The following is a 23,686-nucleotide window of genomic DNA, read 5'->3' on the forward strand; positions in this document are numbered from 1 at the left end:
GCCTGCCTGCCTCGGGGGAAAAATGGTACATTCAATTCAATTCAAGATTCTCATGAATTGAAATCTTGATATGGGTGATGTATATCATCTTTTTGCTTTTGAATATTGTAAATGTGGTTATTATGCTGTGGCCTAAATTTTTCTGAAATAGTGAGATTGAGGTTTGATGAAAATTTTGTAGTTTAATGTATCAGTTTTAGATTTGAGTTTTATCTTGTATTTAGTCTTAAATATTACAGTATATCCAAGTAAACATTTTGGGGGGAAAGTTGAATTGGTCAATGAATGACTGTCAAGTGTATTTGATAAGCTGGTGAACTGGACAAATTTGGTGAACGTGGAGCATAATTAATGGGAGATTAAATAAATCATGAAATGAAATTACTCTTATCCTCTTCCTCAAGCATAAACAACAAAGTCCCTACCCATTCATTCAACTTTTCTTATGTTTCTACATTTTACAAAATTCAAAGATTCTAACATGTATGTTAGTGGCACAAGACTTAAGGAAGTTTTGGGTGACATTTCATGCATGTCTACCCAATTACAATGTACTCATCCAGAAGAGTGGCACAGTAACATATTGGTTAGCACAATGTTTTGCTGTACTAGTGACCTGGGTTCAATTCCTGCTGCTGCCTGTAAGGAGTATGTACATTTTCTCCCTGACCACATGGGTTTCCTTTGGGTGTTCCAGTTTCCTCACCCAGTCCAAAGACATACCAGTTGGGAGGTTAATTGGTCATTATAGATTATCCTATGATTAAGCTGGGTCAAATAAGGGTTTGCTGGGCAGTATGGCTTGAAAGTCTGGAAGGCCTACTTTGTACTGTATCTCAATAATAATATATAAAATGTGTACCAATACAGCATTCCAGTTGGCTGATAATATGTATGGGAAGAATTTGAAAATTCTTGAGTCATTGTTGGCACCTACTAATTCTTTTACCAAAGCAGTAGCAGATGACTAGAGAATCAGCCTGTACTGATTAATGTTGACTGCTTTGAGTGTTGTTGCAGTAACGTATTACTCTCTAGAGCTATGGCATGAGCAATTTCAAGCTGAGTTATTGGCACCATGACAGTATCGTTCTAAATTTGTAAGTCACCTACAACAGTATTAACTGGGGTTCATTTTGTGGTGGTGGTCTGTTCTTTTTTGGATAACAATATCTAATGTGAATGGAAGTTTGTGGGTCGGGGTGGGGGGTGAAGTATGTAACATGCTTTACCAGATAATTAATGTCCCATTATTGTACAATGGTGGAATTTATTTGGTCTTCACAGCAGCTCCCTTTTGCCGTGGCAGCTGTCACGAGTTCCCTCCTCATCTTTTGGATGGCAGGAATTTTATCAAGAGGACCTTTCTCTGTGGATGTTTTAGGCAGTGTCATCCTAATTACCGACCTTGTAGTCAGCAGGTCAGTTTGTTGAATCTATTTGGAGTTTATGGGAGTCTGTTGGAGATGGAACATTTTAGTTGATATCCAAATCAACTAAGTTCTTAAATAAATTCGGCTCGTAATTTGTATAGAACTTGAATATTATATCAGTGCTCCTGAAGTTGAATTCTACTTGGTGGAAAGTGAGTGTTTATTGTAAAGACATTTTTCCATTCTTAGACAGCTAACGCTGTATGTGGTCACACAGAAACATTTTAAACAGTGCTTTGATAGTCACTAGCACCTATTCATACAGTGGTATAAATTATTATCTTTGAAAGAAAGGTCTGGAGGGGGGAAAACTTAAGCTTCAAAAGAAAAGCTTCCTTTTTGGATGACACTCCAATAGCTTTTGGTAACGCTGGCTTACCCCTTTAGTCTGTGGAGATGTATGTTTTGAGCTATTGCATTGGGTTGTGTGTAAATGTGTGTGAAAGAAAGAGGGTAAAGAGACATGTCAATGAATGAACAGCAGATCAGTGTCAGTGGAGAGAGGTTAAAACTTTCTGCCTGGCACTTGTCTTGATTTTGTGCTAATTACAATAAAGAGTGACCTCAGTTGGGATATATATATCCTCAATATTGGTGATTTTTTAAAAAAAAGACGTGTGATACTCTGATTCATTTTTAAGAATTATGCATATGAAGATATGAATAATATTAAGCTCATCTGATTTAACATGAGATTTGGTGTTCTTTACATATGAAGATGTAATGCTCAGGCAGTGTCGCAGAAGATTGGTGAAAGTAAGGTATTATTGAACTGCTTCTCATTACACAGATTATCTTGAATATTTAAGCATTGCATTGATAGTTAATTTCTTTCTTTTTCTTCACTAGTGGCAACTTGATAGTTCTAAATGCTGCATTATTAGAGATCACATGCTTAAATGTTTTCTTCCAGGACCTGAGATTATGAGCAAACTTGCAGGAGAATCTGAGAGCAATCTGAGAAAAGCATTCGAAGAGGCTGAGAAAAATGCTCCTGCTATCATTTTTATTGATGAACTAGATGCTATTGCTCCAAAGAGAGAGAAGGTATATACTGAATTTAATTTGGGTGCTAGTATTATTAGCTGTTTCTATAAATTGTTTTTGGTAACACCATTTATAACTCTAATCCATTCTGTCTCAGTTGTTTCATCATTTATATATTTAAAATACTGGCACTGATTTTAAGCTTCCTGTTGCAGGGACTTTTCTTTATTAACATTTAGAGATACTTTGAATGCTAGCAACTAAAGTAGTTGATGTTGGAGCTTTAATCAGATGTTTTTTTCTTGAAAGTATATAAGCTTAAATCATATATTAGATTTGTCTGTCACAGTGTTCTAGTTTGTTAACATATGTTTGTAAACCTATTTCCAATAACTCCATTCTTTTTGTTCTCATCAGGTTAGGCAGAAAATGTTATGTAATTGTATTTCCACAGCTAGTAGGAATGGAAAAGTAACAATACATAGAATAGTTAATTGCCCTGCACATGACAAAATAAATGATGTAGCCTATTGATGTAAGCTGAGGTATAGATGTTTGCTAGATCTTCAGGAAGATCCCTGTCCTTAAGGTATTTTTTCTAAATCTGCCTTGGGCAGATGTTCCCATACCTATGGATCCACTTTCAAGGTCACCATCTCCTGTTCTTGATATTTATTTATTTATCTATCTATCTATCTATCTATCTATCTATCTATCTATCTATTTATTAATTATTTCTTTTTGTATTTGCACGGTTTGTTGTCTTTTTCATGCTGGTTGAACACCCAAGTTAGTGTTGTCTTACATTGATCCTGTTTTGGTTCTATGGATTTATTGAGTATGCCCAAAGAAAATGCATTTCAGGGTTGTACATGGTGACATACGTACTTTGATAGCAAATTTACTGTGAACTTTTTGAACTTTGATGACATTATGAACATGTCACGAGAGAAAATTTATTCCCTCAATCTGGACCAAAATGAGACCCCAAGATTTGTTGGAATGGATTTTGCACACCTGGTTTACCTGTGAGTACCTACACCATATCAAGGTTGATGTGATATATTTGATTATTTTGTGAATATGAAGACTTTTGTATTAATTGCATATATAATTTTAATCCTTGTACAGTAGAAACAATTATTAACTAGTATCGGTTGTGCTGAATTTCTGTTACATATGGTTTCTGGTTCTTGGGACTGTGGCTCCCTGTAAATGTGGCAGAATGTGTCATGTCATTTGAGGAAATTGGTGAGAAGGGAAATAGTTACAGGCACTTGATGATGAGGAGCTTGCAGAGGTTAAGGAAATAAAATGGCTATGTGAAGCAAAGCATGACTGCTATTTAATAGACCTGGTACACAGTAAATGTTGGGGTGGGAACATACCTCTGCTGCTAGTTTCTGTGATTATTTGACCTTCATTAATGATCTACTGCTAACATTGTTTATTATAGCTATTGCTAGTATTTCCTCATTGTTTGAGAATTAGCATCCTGAGATTTACAATAGCTAATGAGGAAGGAAAAAGTCAAAGTTTGCATAGTTGGAAAATGGAGCAATGGATTTTTGATGTAATAATACTGAGGCAGCACAGTTGCTTTGCTGACAAGCTGGAAAAGGCCATGAGAGAAACGGTTCTGTCAGTGTGTGTGATAGGTGGGATAGATAGGTAACAGTTGAGTGGTTATTATTGAACTAATACAGAAAACCGATACTGGGGCTCATGGAGGGGAGTTGCATTTTCTTAAAAAAAATAATAAAGTGTGAGCAAACTTTATGTATTGCAGATTTTTTGGTAGACATTTTGAGTAGCTGTATGCCTTATAATTCAGAGGCTTGGTTCTGTGATCCAGAGACATCCAAGGATTTTAAATTTGTTTAAGCTGGATTTAAAGTTTGTCCCAGAAATAGTGAAAATCTGTCTGGTTTAGGAATGTTCTGAGGGAAAGAAATTTACACTTTTCACCTTTTTGGAGCCATTGACGTTGCAGACATATCGTAAGTGAAGAGTCAAAACAGCAGAGAGGACTCTATTTGACCAGAAGTTAGAAACTGGCATGATCACTGGAAAATGCTCAGTGATAATCGAGCAAAGTAAAGATTCCAGATCAAGATTGATAGAGGCAGCAGTTCAACAGAGGAAACTGAAGTTAATGGATATAGTTGGTAATGAGACTCAAAAGATGAAAAAAAATGCATATCGATGGTATTACTTCATGTTAAAAAACAAATCTGAACATTTTTCATCCATGCTTTCATTGGTCGAAACATACAGATCCTCATCTAAAAGCTGAATTTACTCAATATCACATGAGGGAATGGATGTTATTGAAGAAAATTCAAATTTAGGGCAACAAATATTTGAGAGGCTCCAAATCATTTTTGTTTTCACCTGTCTTTACTCTCCCTTCTAATTATATTCCTTGCTAGTTATCTTTCTACCTGTCTAACCTTGTGTCCAAATTATGCTACCTTGCATTTTGGCATATTCCAAGTCCTGCAGTTGATTTAGTTAATTAATTTTAAATCTAAGGCCACTATACATAATTTTGTCTTGTCTGTTCCATTTCTCTCCTTGTAATAGATTGCATATTGTGCATTAGTAGCAATCCCATAATTATTTCATTAATTGATGTTTGGTAAGTCAATTGCTTCCCTTTTTTTAAAATCTGCAGACTCATGGTGAAGTGGAACGTCGCATTGTGTCACAACTCCTCACCTTGATGGATGGTTTGAAACAACGTGCTCATGTAATTGTTATGGCAGCTACAAATCGGCCAAACAGCATTGATCCTGCTCTTAGAAGATTTGGTGGGTTGAAACTTCTTTGTTCATGTTTGTTAGAGACATGTTTTATGTCTGTAACTATTGTACAAGAGTAATTGGCTTAACAATTTAACTTGCAGGACGGTTTGATAGAGAGGTGGACATTGGTATTCCTGATGCCACAGGTCGATTGGAAATCCTGCAGATTCACACAAAGAACATGAAATTGGCAGATGATGTAGACCTTGAGCAGGTCTGTAAATTAAAATTTGTTTAATTGTCGATTTCAAGTTCGCGCATCCTTTTCCTATTCAACATAATAAACACACAAGTGGCAGAAATATATATGGCATTTTTGTTACATTTCCAGTGTTTTAAAAATACTTTTGCATGAAAACATCAAGAGACAGTAATAATAGGCCATTTGGCCTGCTGTAATATTCAGTGTCATCGTGGCAGTCATCCAAATTCAGGACCTTGCCTCAAATACTGTCCTGCTTTTTGATGGCCTCTTCCTGTAACACTAAGACCCAAAGATAGGAGCAGAAGTAAGCTATCATGGCTGATCTACTATCCCTCTCAATCCCATTCTCCTGCCTTCCCTCCATAACCTTTGATGCCCTGACTTATCAGGAACCTATCAACCTGCACTTTAAATGTACTCAGTGTCATGTACTCCGTAGTCATCCATGAATTCCACATATTCACCACCCTCTGGCTAAAGCAGTTCCTCCTGATTGCTGTTCTGCACAGATATCCCTCTATTCTGAGTCTGTGTCCTCTGGTCCTAGACTCTCCCACCATAGGAAACATCCTCTCTGCATCCACTCTATCGAGGCCTTTCAACATTTGATAGGTTTCATTGAGATCCCCCTCATTCTTTTAAATTCTAGTGAGTACAGGCCCAGAGCCATCAAATGCTCCTCATACATTAACCCTTTTATTTGTGGAATAATTCTTTTGATCCTCCTCTAAACCCTCTCCAATGGCTGCACCTTTTTGTTTTAGATAAGGACCACAAAGCTGCTTACAAGACTCCCAAGTGCTGTCTGATGAATGCCTTGTAAAGCTTCAGCATTACACTCTTGTTCTTGTATCCTAGTCCCCTCAAAATGAATGCTGACTTTGAATTTGCCTTCCTAACTTGCACGTTAACTATTAGGGAATCCTGCAGGAGGACTCCCAGTTCCCTTTGCACCACCTGGTTTTTGAATTTTTCTCACTGTTTTTAAAGAATAGTCTATGCCTTTACTCCTTCTACCAAAGTGTATGACCATACACTTCCCTACATTATATTCCATCTGCCTCTTCTTTGCTCATAATCTTAAGTCTTTCTGTAGACTCTCTGCTTCCTCAACATTGCCCGCCCCTCCATCTATCTTTGTATCATCCACAAACCTGGCCACAAAATCTTCAATTCTGTCACCCAAGTCATTGACATATACTGTGCAAAGAAGCCAACCCCCATGGAACACTGGTAGACAACCAGAAAAGGTTGCCTTTATTCCCATTCATTGCCTCCTGCAAGTCACCCAATCTTCTGTCCATGCTAAAATCTTTCCTCAAATACCATGATCTCTGATCTTATTAAGCAGCCTCATATGCCGTACGTTGTCAAAAGCCTTCTGAAAATCCAAGTAACCAACATCCACGCTCTCCTTTGTTTATTTTGTCTGTTACTTCCTCAAATAGCAAAAAATTCCAGCAGATACAAGATTACCCTGTAAGGAAACCATGCTGACTTTGGCCTTTTTTATCATGTACCTCCAGAACACTGGACATTTCAAGAGTCTGTATTTTTAGTTTTGTATACCAGTCAGCAAATTAACAGTGAAAATAATGATTGAGTTATCTTTCCTAACTTATTTCAAAACTTGATCATAATTTTCTGCACATCTATTTCTACTTTTGAATCTTTAATTTATTTCCCTTGGAACTTCTTGCTTTTAGGTTGCTAATGAAACTCATGGCCATGTTGGAGCTGATTTGGCTGCCTTATGTTCGGAAGCTGCTCTTCAGGCTATTAGAAAGAAGATGGATGTTATAGATCTGGAAGATGAGACCATTGATGCTGAAGTTATGAATTCACTTGCTGTTACTATGGATGATTTCAGGGTAGGACTTTTTAATGAAGGCATTAAACTCTTGTTTTATTTTAAGCTAATTTAAGTTCTGCAATTAATATTCTCATTGTTTGCAGTGGGCTTTGAGCCAGAGCAATCCTTCAGCACTGCGCGAAACTGTGGTAGAAGTGCCTCAAGTAACGTGGGAAGACATTGGTGGATTAGATGATGTGAAGAGAGAGCTACAGGAACTTGTACAAGTAAGCTCTTTTTTGATTTCCAAATTGTGTGATAAATATCTTAATTGAGTTGTAAATTTGGTTGAAAATTGATAAATGAAATAACTTTGAAATCAAATAGTGCTATTATCTTTAATTTCAAAAAATCCAACTACATTGCTTGAATAGTGATGAAAATGTACCCTGGTGCTGACTGTTATACAGATCACAACCCTGTGGTATTGGACAAGAGTGTGCGTTTGAAGAAGATGAGAATGGCCAAACCATCAAATAAGATAGGCTTTGATTTACTCATTACGGATGAAGCATAAAAGATCAAATATTTGGTTGAAAAGGAGAATAGATTTTCAGTCTTAGATGATGAGGGTAGCAACATGGCAGTGGACAACATCTGGGAAGAGCTTAAAACAGCAGTGACAGAAGTTGTGGAAAAGACTTCAGGTTATCGGAAAAAGAGGAAAATACATAACCCTTGTTTCACCAATGAGTTGAGAAAGTTAACTGAAGAAAGGTAAAACATTGGGATAATGAACTATACAAAGCCCCAAACCACTTGACTCAAAGAGAATGTAAGGAAGCGAAAGAAAATTGGATGAATGAACTGTGCGAAGAAATTGAGAAGTATGAACAAAGTCACGATTCTCGAGGCCTTCACCAAAATGTAAAGGATATGACGAAATGAAAGAGGACCGTGTATCAACTGAGTGTATCAAAGATGGTAGTGGTATCCATGCTATGAAAAAGAAGAGATCATGGACAGATAGGTTGAGTACATCATGGAATTATTTGAAGATAGCAGGATTGAGGATTTACTAGAATTAAATCAAAGGACTAATCAACCTAAAATATTGATGTCAGAGATGGAAAGTGCGATTTGGAGTCTAAAAGTCAGAAAGCGGATGGTGAAGATAAGATTTCCACTGAAATTTCTGTTATCACTTGGTCTGAAAGGAAAAATGAACCTTTTAGTGCTATTAAACAACAGTTAAATGACAGGAAATCTTCTGGAGGACTTTCTCAAATCGATATTTATCGCCTTACCAGAAAAACCAAAGATGATAAGATGTAACAAACACAGGACGATAAGCATAATGTCTCACTGCATCAAGCTACTGTTGAAAATAGTGTTCAGCAGAATGAAAGGTACGATCAGCGATGAAATTGGAGAAACGCAGTTTGGTTTTCGTAAAAGCTCAGGAACAAGGGAAGGAATATTTGTGATGAGAAACATCATGGAGAGATGCATTGAAGCACAAAAGACTATCTCTTATTCTGTATTGACTATGAAAAGGCTTTTGATAAACTAAGACACAAGAAAGTAATAGAGGTGCTGAACAAATATGATCTGGGATGGGAGAATGTGCAGATAATAAGGAACTTGTATTGGAAACAGAAAGCGGCGGTCAGGGTAGAAAATGAGCAATCTCCATGGGCATGTATTAAATGAGACGTAAGGCAAAGCTCTTGGCTCGAAAGATTTGTTCATCCTCTACGGAGAATGGATTTTTTTGGGAATGTGAACATCAGGAGACAGGTATTCCAATCGGAGGCCGGAAGGTGGAGAACATCAGGTATGCAGATGATACCGCGTTGTTAGCTGACAGCAAATGTGAACTGCAAATTATGCCGAATAAAGTGAATGAGAAAAGCCATGACTACGGACTAAAAATCAACCCTAACAAAATAAAATCGATGGTGGTAAGTAAAATAAAACACTGAAGATTCATTCATGATGGTATCGTTGCAAGTGAATGGAGAAGACATTGAACAGGTGCAAAAGTTTGAATATCTTGGCAGTTGTCTGACGGATGATGGGAGATGTGAAGTTGAGATCAGAAGGAGAATGGGTATGGCTAAGACCCAGTTCATGAAGCTAAAAGATCTACTGTGCAATGGGAAGGTAGACATCCAAAGTAGAATCCGCTTCTTCGAGTATTATGTATGGTCTGTACTGAGGTATGGATCAGAAACATGGACCCTGAAGAAGGATGACATGAAATGAATTAAAATGTGTTGCTGTTGATGAATGTTGAATGCTAGGTAGAGAAAGTTTCAAATGAGAAGGTTTTGTTCGAATTTGACAGACCACGGACATTGCTGGAGAAGGTTATGAAGTTAAAAGTTGCTTATTGTGGACACATTACGCAGAGAAATAACATTTTGTTGGACTTGCTATATGGAAAGGTGGAGGGAAAGAAAGGAAGAGGAAGGCAAAGCACAATGTGGCTGGATAACATCAAGGATTGGAGCAAGCTGGACAAAACTAGGGATGTTGTGGTCAAGTGTTGGGATAGAGCGGTGTGGAGGGAAATTGTCTGCCAACTGAAAATTCCAGATGCGACCTAACGGCAATAGCGATTTCTGTCTTTTTATTTTAAGATACTTTTTTTTAGATTTTTAAAAATTAAGCTTTCTAGAACATTTTGTGCACAGCCTTGGTCACTGCAAGCCTATCCTATTATGGTGGCTTTTTGATCAAATTTATTTCTGCATTCTCCTGCGATTTTAATTACCTAATGTTTATCAACCCAAGTCATCATTTTGCTTTACACCTTGTACATTGTTCTTCTAAAATTTTTCCTGTTGTGAAATTTGCCACTGTATTTCCCTTCTCCTAAATTTGCAATCGTCATTTGATTAGTGACCAATTTATTGTCCAGGTATTCTGTACTTTGCTTTGTTGACGCAAACCATCCAAATAGAAAACAACAGCTTTCCCCTGATTAATGTCAGTGCCCTGTATTGTACATGTGAATTAACTGGAGATTTAATTGCACTTGCTTGTTGAATTGTGTACAGCACCATTGTTACTATGTTTTGCCCAGGTTAATGATTTTTGTGTTTAAGTGTATGAGTTTGATTTGTATTTAACAGTATCCTGTTGAGCATCCTGACAAGTTCCTGAAGTTTGGCATGACCCCTTCAAAAGGTGTACTATTCTATGGCCCACCTGGTTGTGGTAAAACCTTGCTGGCAAAAGCCATTGCTAATGAATGCCAGGCCAACTTTATCTCGATCAAGGGACCAGAACTGCTTACCATGTGGTTTGGCGAATCAGAAGCTAATGTCCGAGAAATATTTGATAAGGTATGTAATGGAAGTGCAACTAGAAAAAATTCCATGAAAATTTTGTTTAAAATTTTTAGTATCATTATTGTTTCTCGGTATTTCGGCTTTGTGCGAGATGATTTTTGATTAAACTGTCAACTAAGCAGTTGACAGACACTTGTTGACAAAAGCAGAGAAAACTATTCACCTCTGTTTGTGCATCCAGAATTCTCATGCAACCAGCAAAAATTAACAAGAATATTAAGCAAATACATGAAATTTTTCAAAAAGACCACTTAGTAAATTTCTTTTGTATTAGATAAAATGGTGTTTTTGAGTATCTGAAACACAATGAATGAATTGTACTGCTCTTTTGACATTTAGTATGCACTAAGTTTGTGATAGCTTAGGCAAGACTATGTGTTAACGTTTGTGTAGCTTACAGAAGATTATATGGGTTTTCTGAAAATTAGGTCAAATGTTGAATTTTATTTCAAGTACATTGCAAAATAGGTTTGAAAATATGTCATTAGTGGATTTCCAGTTGTAGGTTGATTAGCAGCAGCTTCTTTGAAGACAACATTTTGATGTGATGGTGAGAACAGACAATTTTGATTTATTTTTTTGCTGTATTTTACATTTGTACAGTTAGTGTTAGAGTACAAAGCATTCTTTAAAGGTTAAAGAATGACATATAGGTCAGTGAGGTACTTCAAAAGGTATGTGTGTGATTTAATTTTATTTAGCGATTCTCATGTAACCCGTGCATTTGTGTAACTGGCGCCCTGATGGACAGTCATTGAACACTACAGCATAGAAATGGGGTCTTCAGCCCTCTAGTCTTTACCGAAAGTCATAAGATTGACAATATACTGTAATAGGTTTTTGGATAAATTTTGATCTTTTGGGTTGACATAGTAATGTTATTTGAAATCAACAAAGTCTGATGTAATTATAAGCATCTACGTTAATAAATTTAAACTTGCCATATGTCTTTATCCTTGGATATTTTATTTCAGTTCTACTACTGGGTACCAATGATTCATTGGTTTGCTGGTTTTAAATAGTAGTTTACACTTTTGTCCCTAAGTGTCCCTAAAAGTAGAACAACATCCGTAAGCTTAAAATCTAATTAACAGAATTCCCAAATGGCTAACATTTTTTTCTTCTGGGAATGACTTAAATCTACTGTGGATACTATTGTTTATTGTGGAGCTCAGTGGTGCAGAGATGGTCCTCTGCTGAACAGCAAGTTTTATAAACCAGGTGGAAGGTAAGGCTAAGGGGGGGGGGGTGGAGGGGGGACAGGAGGAAGTTTCTAGAATTGGTTCCTATAGAAAATCCATTCTAGTGAGTGAAGTCGTATAAAGGAAAATACATTAAATTCAGTTTTGATGTAGAATTTCCTGCGGGAGTTCTTGGAATTTTGCACCGCCAAAATATGGCGATAAGATGGTGCTAGAAAAGCCAAGCTTTGGTGCACTATGTGGGATTTGGTTGAATCTAACTTTGGTCTTGTAGCTATTTTGACTTAAAATAATGAGTTTCCATGATTTCCGCTTCAAGTGATCGGCATTTCTTCTGCACCTGTCAGGTGTTTCCCAAAGATTAGTTGGTCTCAGAATTTTCAGAATATTTGGCCCTGAAAATAAAAATTTACTTTTATGAAAAGGAGCCTGTGAATATATGTTCTGACCCTGGGACCCAAAAATCAGTGAGGATATTTAAATTAATTACAGGATGTGTTTCATGAAATGTCCTTGTTCACTGATTTTTCTTTCCTGAATTTTGAAATAGATAAAATATCATAACTTGTAGGGACTGAGGGGATAAATGTTTTACTTGGAAAATGCATTCTTTGTTTACTTCTGCAGTGAACTTTAATTTTAAGTAATGTTGTTTGAACTTTAGTGCTTCTTTCTAACAATCACTTTAGCCCCCAAATCTGCCAAGTCTAAATGAGCAGGTGTTTATCATATTCTGTATCTATTTTTAGGCACGTCAGGCTGCCCCTTGTGTGTTATTCTTTGATGAACTTGATTCCATTGCTAAGGCTCGAGGCGGGAATATAGGTGATGGTGGTGGTGCTGCTGATCGTGTCATCAATCAGATCCTGACAGAAATGGATGGTATGTCTACCAAGAAGAATGTCTTTATCATTGGTGCTACCAACCGCCCTGATATTATTGATCCGGCAATTTTGCGCCCTGGGCGCCTTGATCAACTGATTTACATCCCATTGCCTGATGAAAAATCTCGTGGGGCTATTCTAAAAGCTAACTTGAGGAAGTCTCCTATTGCTAAGGCAAGTATGATAAAGTTCTAACATTTGAAATGAAATATTATTCAACAAGTACTTAGGATCACATTGCACTGTAATTAAAAAAATCTTGTAAGTGCAATAGATTTTGCACTTTTTGTTTTGGTTGAAGATCCTTCATTAAAACAGGAAAATAGAAAAAAACAGGAAAATTTTTGGTACAGTGAGTTCAGGGTTGGAGTAGTGATGCTTTGTATATGAAACCTTCTGGTTGATAAATCACTGAAGATATTTCAACAGGGAAAGTAATGGAAATGTAGAATCCGGACACTACTAGCATTCTCTTGGTGTCATTTCTTTGTAATAACCTGACTTGTGTTTCACAGATTATACAAATTTATACAATTCCATTTTAGTTTTAACCTGGAATTGTATAAATTGCCTGTTACATTGCAGTATGTTTTATTCCGTTCCACCACATCAACTTTATACTCTCCTGAGCATCTAAATACCAATTTAAATTCATATTTCCATTTCCCTTGTGTGCTGTTTAAGCCTCTTCTTAAATGCATCTACACTTCATTCTGTTTCTGGTTGCAATTTCCATTTTTTCTTTGCTCTTGTCAGGAAAATGTTTAAACAGTATTATAATTTTTTATTTTTTTGACTGTCTTAAAATAATTTTCTTCAATACAAGTCGAATGTTGATTATTTAGATTCTTTCTTCTGAGGTCCACATAGTCTACTTATTACTAAGCTGTAATGTTCTTTGATTTCCAATACCCAGTGTTTTCTAGAAAAATTATTTCTTTATTTTAATGTATTTTGCAATGTTAATATTCCTACTTATTTTGAAAATGGAATTTATCTGCCAATAATTATTTTTCTATTCATTTACAAAATGTGTGAATTGTCTGTTTCTAATTTTTAAAAAAGGTGGTGATGAGTATTTCCTGTGAAAGTGTATTTTTTGTTCTAGATTTAGACATTGACAATGAAGAATTGCTGGTAATTTTAGGTCAGAGATGCAGATAATTTTAGGTGTCTTCAATGGAAAAGGTGTAGTTGATGGTTTGACTGATGTATCCAACTTTTCGGGTTGTAATGTTTATGGGTTTGGGAGGTATTGTCAAAATATCCTTTGATTCTCATGAAACTCTTGCCTTTATACAGTGGTGTCATAGTCATGAGATACAAGAAGTCAGGGTTGTGCTCCCAAGAAAATAATGATTTTATGTAATGCAAAGCCACGTCATCTGTGCTTGCATCAAGAAGTGAGGGTAGATCATAAAATTATTTACTTTGTCTCTCCTCACTGATATTTTGTGGGGGTTACGTTCATTCCCCATCTCTCTTTTGGGTAATATTTTGTGAATTTTTGTTAACCTACTGGCCATAATTTGGAGATAACCTGTCGAGCACAGATATGGGCCTGCATGATGTACTTACAGATGCTGGCCATCAACCACCTACTAATCCTCCACATTTCTATCAACTCCCTCTCCACACTACTTCAGATTCTACAATTTACCTTCTCAGTAAGAACAGTTTACTGTGGCAGGTTAACCTACTAGATTGTATGTCCTTGGGTATTAGGAGGAATCTGAAGCATTTGCAGCAAAGTTACGTGTAGAACATATAAACTCTCCATAGGCAGCAAAAGACCAAACCTCGATCACTGGAACGGTGAGACAGCAGCTCTACTAGTTGTGTCACTGCACTCACTGGTAACCAGTTACTGTTTGGATGATGAATGGGTGCCAGTCAAGGTTTGGCTTGCACAGTACTATGTTTGAGCATTATTAGAGCTAGATAGATTCAGGCATTTTACCAATATTCCGACACGCACTTTGAATGTGGAACGATTTACTGATTGCAACACACTAGGAGGCCATTTGGCGTATTGGTCCTATGTCTGCTCCCAGCAGAACAACCTCATCAGTCCCATTTTTCATTCTCCTTGTTTCTTCATAACCCCGCAAGTTTTGTTTGGATGCTCATCATTGCCCTTTTGCTGTTTGGGGCAAGTTAGGTGGGTGACTTAATGCAGAGTTAACAACTTCTGACCTTTTCTTTCACCATAATACTAAGTATTAATATGATAGGTTTACTTAATTGGATGTTGATGGCAGAGGACTTTGAAATTGTAATGCCATTGAATTTTAGGGTTCGATGGTTACTTTCTATTTTATTGGAGGTGGTTATTGTCTCTAGTCTGGCATGAATGTTGCATGCCAGGTCTTGCTGCATGTAGATGTGGAGTGCTTTGTTTTTTGAATTATGAATTGAATGCAATACAACCATCAACAGATATCCTTGTTTCTGACCAGATGGAGGGGAAATCACTGAGGTAAAATGGTTTGATGTAAAGCACTGCACTAAGGAACAATGTTCTGTGTTGGAGATACTTAACATTTCCAACCATCATAGTCACTGTTCCTTAATTTTTCCTCTATTTTTCATTGAGTGTTTTTAATGCTGCTGGATTGTTAATGGGTGATTTGTATATATTCAACATGTACATCCAAAAATGCTTGATGTATGAAGTTCTTTCCTTTCATAGCCTAATGCCTGAAATTTTTAAGGCAATTGTGTGTTTGCACTTCTATCACAATTTTGTTCAAGCTGTAATTCTCTATAGTTGTCATTATTTTGTAGGAAGTAGACTTGGAGTATTTAGCAAAGACCACCAATGGATTTTCAGGAGCTGACTTGACTGAGATCTGTCAACGAGCTTGTAAGCTTGCAATCCGAGAATCTATAGAAAGTGAGATCAGACGTGAACGTGAAAGACAGGGTAACCCTTCAGCAATGGTAAGTTCATAATTTAAGCTGCTAATTAGAGTAATTGGATTTTTTTTAACTTGTAAAGTAGGTATTTTTACCAGTTGCTAAAAATGTTCACCACTGTTTAAAATGGTTCTAAATGCAGGAGGTTGAAGAAGATGATCCAGTTCCTGAAATACGCAAAGATCATTTCGAGGAAGCAATGCGTTATGCACGTCGATCTGTCAGTGACAATGACATTCGAAAATATGAAATGTTCGCGCAAACACTGCAGCAGAGCCGTGGATTTGGCAGCTTCAGGCAAGTTATCTCAACTTTATTAATTATAACTTTCTAGATTTTTAGCATGTTCACATTCTGTTTCATTTAGAAAATGATAATCATGCTAGTACTTATTGAGCTAAAGTAGTACTTATTTCTAATTCTGTTTTGGATACAAAATTCCTTTATATTCAATGTCTACAGACCAATTACATTTCTTGATCAAAGTTTTTAATTTAGATGTTTAATGATCATTACTAATAGGCATCATATTTGTTAAGGATCTGTGATTTCAAGGAGGATTTATTTGGAGATTTGTTTTATGTCATAGTCTTAATATTATCTACTTGCAGATTCCCATCTAGTAGCCAACCTGGAGCAGGACCAAGTCAAGGAACTGGAGGTGGAAGTGGCGGAAACATGTTTAGTGAAGACAATGATGATGATCTGTATGGTTAAACATACACTGTGGACCAAATTTGATCAGGCCAAGTTGTACAATTTCCATTTCTTGGACTGTTACTTTTTTCCCCCTTCAGTCCATTCAAAGAAGTGTGTGCAGCTTGTCATATCTGGTTCAGGGGCCTCTAATGAACCTATTCTTGATGTTGGATGTGAAGTTAACTGTTAAATCACTGCAGAGTAGTCCATGACTACCTTCTGGGAAACCTCTGTTTTAATTGGTAAGGCAGATTCAGCAGCTTTTGCAGTGGGTATAACTATCCTGAAAAAATACAAAATGCTTATGGAACTTCATTTTTTTATTTCAGTAGGTAACATGATAAATGTATGCATTTGAAAATAAGACTTGAAATGTTATGGAACTTAATATGAACCGATAATAAAATCTCAATTGTTGCACCTCCAATAAAGTACTGTGTTTTGCCTGAATGTAAACCTGCAGTTATAGGTTAAGCTGTGTAATCACAAAAGACAGTTGTATAGCTTACCCGTTGCAAGTAAAATTTTGTGTTATATTATGTTGACATTTGACGAATTGTCAGCGCAATCATTAAAAATCAATTCTGATTTTCAAAATCTAAAATTCATTGCATGTTTGACATTCTAAATGTCAATAATCCTAGTCATGCTAACTTAATTTATTTAAATTTTGACAGTTTTTAAGATGTGAAAGAAAAGTAAGCACACTACATGAACCATTTTGGAGAATAGTACAATGGACATTAGTGTCAAAAGGTTTGTAAAGTTGAGTCAGCATTAACTTCTAATAATGCAATAAATTTGATTAATTTTCAATACATTGGATTCCGGTTAATTCGACCAACAGTTAGTCGGGCTGGTTACTTATTTGGGAAAAGAACAAAAATTAATTGAGAAAATAGCCAGAATTTCTTTTGTTTATTTGGGATTGGAGATTGTTGCCAAATATTCTCTAACTAATGTCAGTCACGTGCACTTGTGTGGCTGTTCGACACTACACTATGCTTCAAGTGAACAGTTTTAAAGAAGTATCAGTTGCATGAGTTTCTGATCAAAAAGCAATTTTTGTTATTGATGGGAAAAATAAGCAGAAAGACAATTTAGGAATGTTTAGCTCACCGCAGTTTCAAGCATTCCGGCTTGAAGGTGTCAGAAACGTCCAGGAGTGAAAATGAAACTATTTCACTACTTCAAATTAGGAACTACGAAGAATTTGAATGTATCAGCAACTATCTTGAACGTTTCAATGAACATGAAGATTTTGAAGACGCAATTGCCGAAAACATTGTATGAAGGGAGTCCATTATCTGCACTTGGTAACTGCGATGATTTTATTCACATACTGTCAATTAAAGAACACAGCAATGTATACTGGATAAATTCCTTTGTTAACAATTAGGGTATAATACAGTTAAACTACTGTAGTAGTATTGGCAGTGTTCTGATTCATTCTGTATTTCATTTAGATACATAATTTGCTACTTAATTAAGTAGTTTGTATCTTTATAAGCTGTTTCCATGAAGCTTCAGCTAATTGGGGCAGCTGCTTAATTGGGCCAAAATGAACTGGTCTTGAAGTGACCCAATTGACCTGAATCTACTGTATATAAATCTTCCTTTCCATCTGTAAACTACAACTACTAGTCACAGGCATATTTCATTCAATTGCTGGGGAATCTCAATTTTAAGAGGAGAGAAAAGTAGCTAAATACTGAAATTTAACTCCTTCCCCTCCCCCACAACTCCACAAGAAATCTGAATTCAGATTCTGTTTCAATTATGCAGTTTTGCTTCCAATGAAGTTGATTTTTTTTTAAGCTGGCAAGACTTTGCAAAAATGAAGAGCATCTGGAATATTAGCCATCATACTGCAAATATGATTTGGGCAATGGTTGCCTTTTATTCATCTCTGTACTGAAATTATCAAGAGGGCATTAGAAATACGAGAACTTAATCAGGTAGCAGTGAGTCAGCTTCTCAAGTAAAAAGCATGGATCATAGGTTCCAGATTAGTTGGTGTCAACCATATCATCAGATTAACATTTTGATACTGTTGTGTTAAGTATTGTCTTAATGTTTTGTTTTCTAAAAAATAGCTTTAGGAAGTTCTAACTTAAATAATTATATTTTTAATTTTAATATTTTAGCATATGAAAATTTGTATTTAATGTGTAATTTTAAGACTTGTTGAATTCATAAAATGGTTTAATATAGTTTTCAGAGCAAGTACAAATTATCAAAGTTTTTAGTTTGAAATTTGGTTTGTTATGAACATTTTAAATACCACTAATAAAAATAGAGAAACTTGAGTTCTGCAAAAGAAAGAGGCTTGTGCATATGCCATTTCTTTCAGTCTCTACCAAAAATACTCTGTAGCCAATGATGTGCTTTCGAAATGTTGTGACTGGTGTTTGTAATGTGCTTCAAACAAGAAGTGCAATGACCAGATGAGCTGAAGTTAAAATAAATTGTCAATTTAAACATGTATTTATGAATATGGGTCAAAAAAGACAGCATAATGTTATGGTAACGAGTATGACTTGTGCATAATTGCATTGTATAGTTAGCATAATACAGAATTAACCATTTAACTCAAATTTTCTAACAATTGTTTTTCTAAATTTATTGATTTGGGGTTTAACAGTTCTGGGATATTGTATCAAACACTTGATCTAAAGTTTTTCCCTTTTTTGTTAGATTATATTTCTTGATGACTGAGAACATGGGACTAATTAAGAAGACTCAATTATTGGACAAAGAACTGTAGTAATTCCAGCCTTATTTCAGCTATTTTTTAAATTGGTTTTAAATATAACAATTTCCCCTTATCTTGAGTATTAGCACTAGTTAATGCATACGAGTAGGCTTTTTTAGTATGCTGTGCAATTTTCTTGCATGTTGAGATACATATTTTGAAACTTTTCTGCATGTCGGTAGGTTAAGTGCTTGAGAATAAAGCATTCTGTCCAACTATTTACTGATTTAAAAATGTTTCAGGTTCATTTGTAGGAAGTGGGTATCATATGCATTCTTAGTTCTTACTGCAATTATATAATTATGTAATGTACTAGTGTCTGGTCTAGTGATGCTGTGCCTGGAATATTGTGTACAAGTCTGATCTTCCCCAACGAAAGATTCCTGGGATGGGTGAATAGTATGAGGAGAAAAACATTAACATTTAAAGGTACTTAACAGTTTAAATACAGGAATAATATCTCCCTCAACATAAGTGTTTTGAATCAAGGGAAACTTTAATATTACTTTAGTCTGACTGACCCAAGAGCCATAGAGGCAAAGTTGAGTATATTGAAGAATGGAAACTAGTGTCCCTGATTGTAGTAATGAGGGGTGAGGAAGTGGCAGGTGAACTGAATAAATATTTTGCATCAGTCCTCACTGTGGAAGATGCTAGCTGTATGGTGGAAATTCCAGGTGTCAGGGGCATGAAGTGTGTGAAGTTAACATATCTAGAGAGAAGGTTCTTGGGAAACTGAAAGGTCTGAAGGTGGATAAGTCACTTGGATCAGGTGTATACTCCATAATTCTAAAAAAGGTGGCCGAAGAAATCTTGGAGGCATTAGTGATCTTTCAAGAATCACTAGCTTCTGGAATGGTTCTGGAAGATTGGAACATTGTAAATGTCTCTCCACTCTACATGAAGGGAAAGAGGTAGAAGGAAGAAAATTGTAGCGAGTTAGTCTGACTTCAGTGGCTGGGAAGATGTTGGAGTACATTATCGAAAATGAGGTCTCAGGGTACTTGGAGACACTTGATAAAATAGTCTGTAGTCAGCATGGTTTCCTCAAGGGAAAATCTTGCCTGACAAATCTGTTGGAATTCTTTTGAAGAAGTAAAAAGCAGGATAGACAAAGGAGAATTTGTTGATGTGTACTTGGATTTTCAGAAGGCCTTTGACAAGGTGTCATGCATGAAGCTGCTTAACAAGCTACAAGCCATGGTATTACAGGGAATATTTTAGCAAGGATAAATCAGTGGTTGATTGGCAGGAGGCAAAGGGTAGGAATAAAGGCAGCCTTTTCTGACTGGCTACTGGGGACTGTTTTGGGAGAGAGTCTTTTTATGTTATGCCAATTATTTGGATTATGGAATTAATGGCTTTGCTGCAAAGTTTACAGATGTGAAGATAGGTGGAGGGCCAGAGATTTGTGAGGAAATAGGCTACAGAAGGTCTTGGATTAGGAGAATGGACAATGAAGTAGCAGATGGAATACAGTGTCAGGAAGTATGTAGTCATCCACTTTGCTAGAAGAAATGAAAGGATTGATTCTTCTAAATGGGGAGAAAATAGAAAGGGACTTCGGAGTCCTTGTGCAAGATTCCCTCAAGTTTAGATTCAATCGGTTGTGAGGAAGGCAAATGTGATGTTAGCATTCATTTCAAGAGGACTAGAATATTAAAGCAAGGATGTAATGTTAAGTCTTTATAAAGCACTGGTGAGGCTTCACTTGGAGCAATTTTGGGCCCTTTATCTTAGGAAGGATGTGCTGAAACTGGAGAGGGTTCAAAGGAGGTTCAGGAAAATGATTCCAGGATTGAATGGCTTGTCATATGAAGAGCATTTGATAGCTCTGAGCCTGTATTCACTAGAATTCAGAAGAAAAAGGGGTGATCTCATTGAAACCCATCAAAAGTTGAAAGACCTTGATAAAGTGGATGTGGAGAGGATGTTTCCTATGGTGGGAAAGTCTAAGTCTAGAGGACACAGCTTCAGAATAGAGGGGTGTTGTTTTAGAATGGAGATGAGTTATTTCTTTAGCCAGAGAGTGATGAATCTGTGAAATTCTTTGCCACAGGCAGCTGTGAAGTCTAAGGCTCTATGTATATTTAAGCCAAAAGCTGATAGATACTTGATTGGTCAGGGCATGAAGGGATATGGGGAGAAGGCAGGAGATTGGGGCTGAGAGGAAAATTGGATCAGCCATGATGAAATGGCAGTGCAGATTTAATGGGCCAAATAGTCTCATTCTGCTTCTATGACTTATAGTCTTTTTGAGTTAACCATCCAATGGGAGAAGGGAGAGGATGTGGCCCAATAGCAGAAGAAGCTGAAGCACTTGTACCTGGCAGCTGAGCATAAAAAAGCTGGCTGGAGGACTGTCACCTACCCACGGAGGCTGGATACTGGAGCTTTGTTGGCGCATTAACGACAAGGTTACTTCGTGATAGGGCAGTGACCGGAGCGAAGCTTGGAAGGTTGGCTGATGAGGCAGAAATGAGCAGCTTTTGGCTGTGGCCGAGGAGGAAGGGCAGAAACTAGGGGACTGACTAACCCCATTGGAAGCTACAGGGAGATATCTCTGCCACTGCACAACCACCAGGAGATATACCAGGTCTAATGGAGCAAAACGTTATTGAGGGGTGGCCCAGATGTTGACCCTGCAGCTGACCTAGGGGAACTGTTGGTGGTGTGGCAGGTGGGAAACAACATCTTCATGTAATCTAAGATGAAAGATAAGCAGTAACTAGCTCTTATTCTGACAGTGACATATCTTTTTTCGGGAAGCATGTGATCTACATAATTTGCATGGGATGATGTGCCCATGTATCTACCACCCTTGTCATAGATGGCAAAGTTTTGGGAGGTGCTGTGAAAAGGCTGTAGACATGCTTATTATATCCCTTAATTTCCAACCATGGCTTTTGCTGGTGGTTGAGAAAGAGAATGTTCAGGGTGCTATGGTTCTGTGCATCGCATTGATTTTTATTTTTCCAGGTGTTGATATGCTTTTTGAAGGCAGAAATTGTACCCAAAATTCAGTGAACATAAACTGCTGTGAAGATTATTGCTTTGTATCTCACTGTGAGCAGGAACGGATATGGTATTTCCAAAGGCTTTATTACTGTGCATGAATAATTTTTTTCCAAAAGTGTGAAATGGCAATGTCCAATGTGGTTTATCAGGATGAATAATAAAATAAAATAAAATGGGCGGCATGGCATCCTGTTGGTTGGCACTGTTGCCTTGTGGGATTCGGTGAAAACTAGAGTTAAGGTTGGATCAGCCATGATCTTGTTGAATGGCGGAGCAGGCTTGAGGCAGATTGGCCTACTCCTGCTCCTATCTCTTATGTTCTTATGTCAGATCTAATTTTGGCACATTGGAGTTCCGAGAACTAGAAGACACAACACCTGACTATATGTGCAGTATATAATGAAACTTAACATTGCTTGATTACTTTAAGTTTCATTTTAGAGGTTTTTATTTGCTCAGCAGCCACTCTTTCTTGCAGCCCCCTCCCCCCAAATGTGGATAAATTAATAAAATTTTATTTTTAAGAACAAGATTTGGTGGAGTACAACACATATCAGCAAAACTTGGGTGGTAGTGAAGAAGCACCCTGAGTTATTAAGGATGTTCAGCTTAAGAAAATATTGATTTCATGGTGACTTTAGCATGGTAACAACTACTTTTTCAGAATATTTATTAGATGAGAACTACTCTGAATTTGGATTTTATTCTAAAAAAAAAGTCACTTTTTATCTCCCCATTTAGCTTCTCGAGTTTGCTTCCTTATTTGTTGCCTATAAAATTACAAATCTGAATCATTTTGAATAAGAAATATAATTAAGAAATGTGGATTGTATTAATATTTTCTGTTTCATGCCCAGTTGTAGACTACTCAGTTACTGTAAACTAGCAGGATGTGCACAGACCATCTGTGGAATTGTTCTTTATCCCCAGACACCAAGCCTTCTCTTAAATGAGATCATAGATGTAAATTCAACCCCTAGTATTCTCTGTTCATTTTGTGCTTTTGCTTACATTCTTTTTTTAGAACTTCAGCTTAAGTGTAGTAGGGCATAAGCCTAGAAATTGTAATATGTACTGCTGTTTATTTCAGTAAAATCTAAAATCTAAATTAATGAGAGTAAGTTGAATTAGTGATTGTATCTGGGTGATGTTCAGCAAAGTGCAAAAATAACTATTTCCCATATTAGTGTGTTTGTTGTTTTCTATGTGCAGGTGTTGCTGGAATTTAAACCAATTTCAGCTTGCAGCTCAGCTTCGAATAATGCCCATTTCAAAACAATCTTGAGTAGAGCATAATGCTCAGATCCTGCTTTATTTGATATTTTATTAACTCCTTCACAAGGTAGCTCTAATACTGACGGGAAACTGCATGAGCATTCTGTTGGCTCATCATAAATGTTTTTAAAGTATAAATTAATAACTAACTTTAGTTTTGATTATCCAGCAGGTAATGAATGTAATATAACTCTGGGAAGGTAGCTTACTCTGAGAGTAGAGGTACAGATTTACACAGTTGTCGAAACCCTTTTCTCCAAGTGATTTTAAATTCCATCTTTTTAAGTGGAAACAGTGCTAACACTGCACACATTCTTTAGCCAATTCTGTAAGGTACTCATTTTGGCCTTA

At 36.6% G+C, this 23,686-nt stretch overlaps 1 protein-coding gene across 2 annotated transcripts in view; it reads left to right on the top strand.

The window, feature by feature from the left end:
* Nucleotides 1–17,105, top strand: part of vcp (valosin containing protein) — a 41,012-nt gene extending 23,907 nt beyond the window's left edge. For both annotated transcript variants that reach the window (XM_059989471.1, XM_059989472.1), the window contains exons 8-17: nucleotides 2,347–2,480; nucleotides 5,098–5,233; nucleotides 5,329–5,441; nucleotides 7,139–7,303; nucleotides 7,389–7,511; nucleotides 10,365–10,577; nucleotides 12,535–12,847; nucleotides 15,461–15,612; nucleotides 15,731–15,885; nucleotides 16,200–17,105. In XM_059989471.1, the coding sequence (XP_059845454.1) occupies nucleotides 2,347–2,480; nucleotides 5,098–5,233; nucleotides 5,329–5,441; nucleotides 7,139–7,303; nucleotides 7,389–7,511; nucleotides 10,365–10,577; nucleotides 12,535–12,847; nucleotides 15,461–15,612; nucleotides 15,731–15,885; nucleotides 16,200–16,305 (1,610 nt within the window). In that variant the 3' untranslated portion in view covers nucleotides 16,306–17,105. The remainder of the gene's footprint in view (nucleotides 1–2,346; nucleotides 2,481–5,097; nucleotides 5,234–5,328; nucleotides 5,442–7,138; nucleotides 7,304–7,388; nucleotides 7,512–10,364; nucleotides 10,578–12,534; nucleotides 12,848–15,460; nucleotides 15,613–15,730; nucleotides 15,886–16,199) is intronic.
* Nucleotides 17,106–23,686: the final 6,581 nt, after the last annotated feature.

The sequence above is a fragment of the Hypanus sabinus genome, chromosome 14 (genome assembly GCF_030144855.1).
Source record: "Hypanus sabinus isolate sHypSab1 chromosome 14, sHypSab1.hap1, whole genome shotgun sequence".
Taxonomy (NCBI): domain Eukaryota; kingdom Metazoa; phylum Chordata; class Chondrichthyes; order Myliobatiformes; family Dasyatidae; genus Hypanus; species Hypanus sabinus.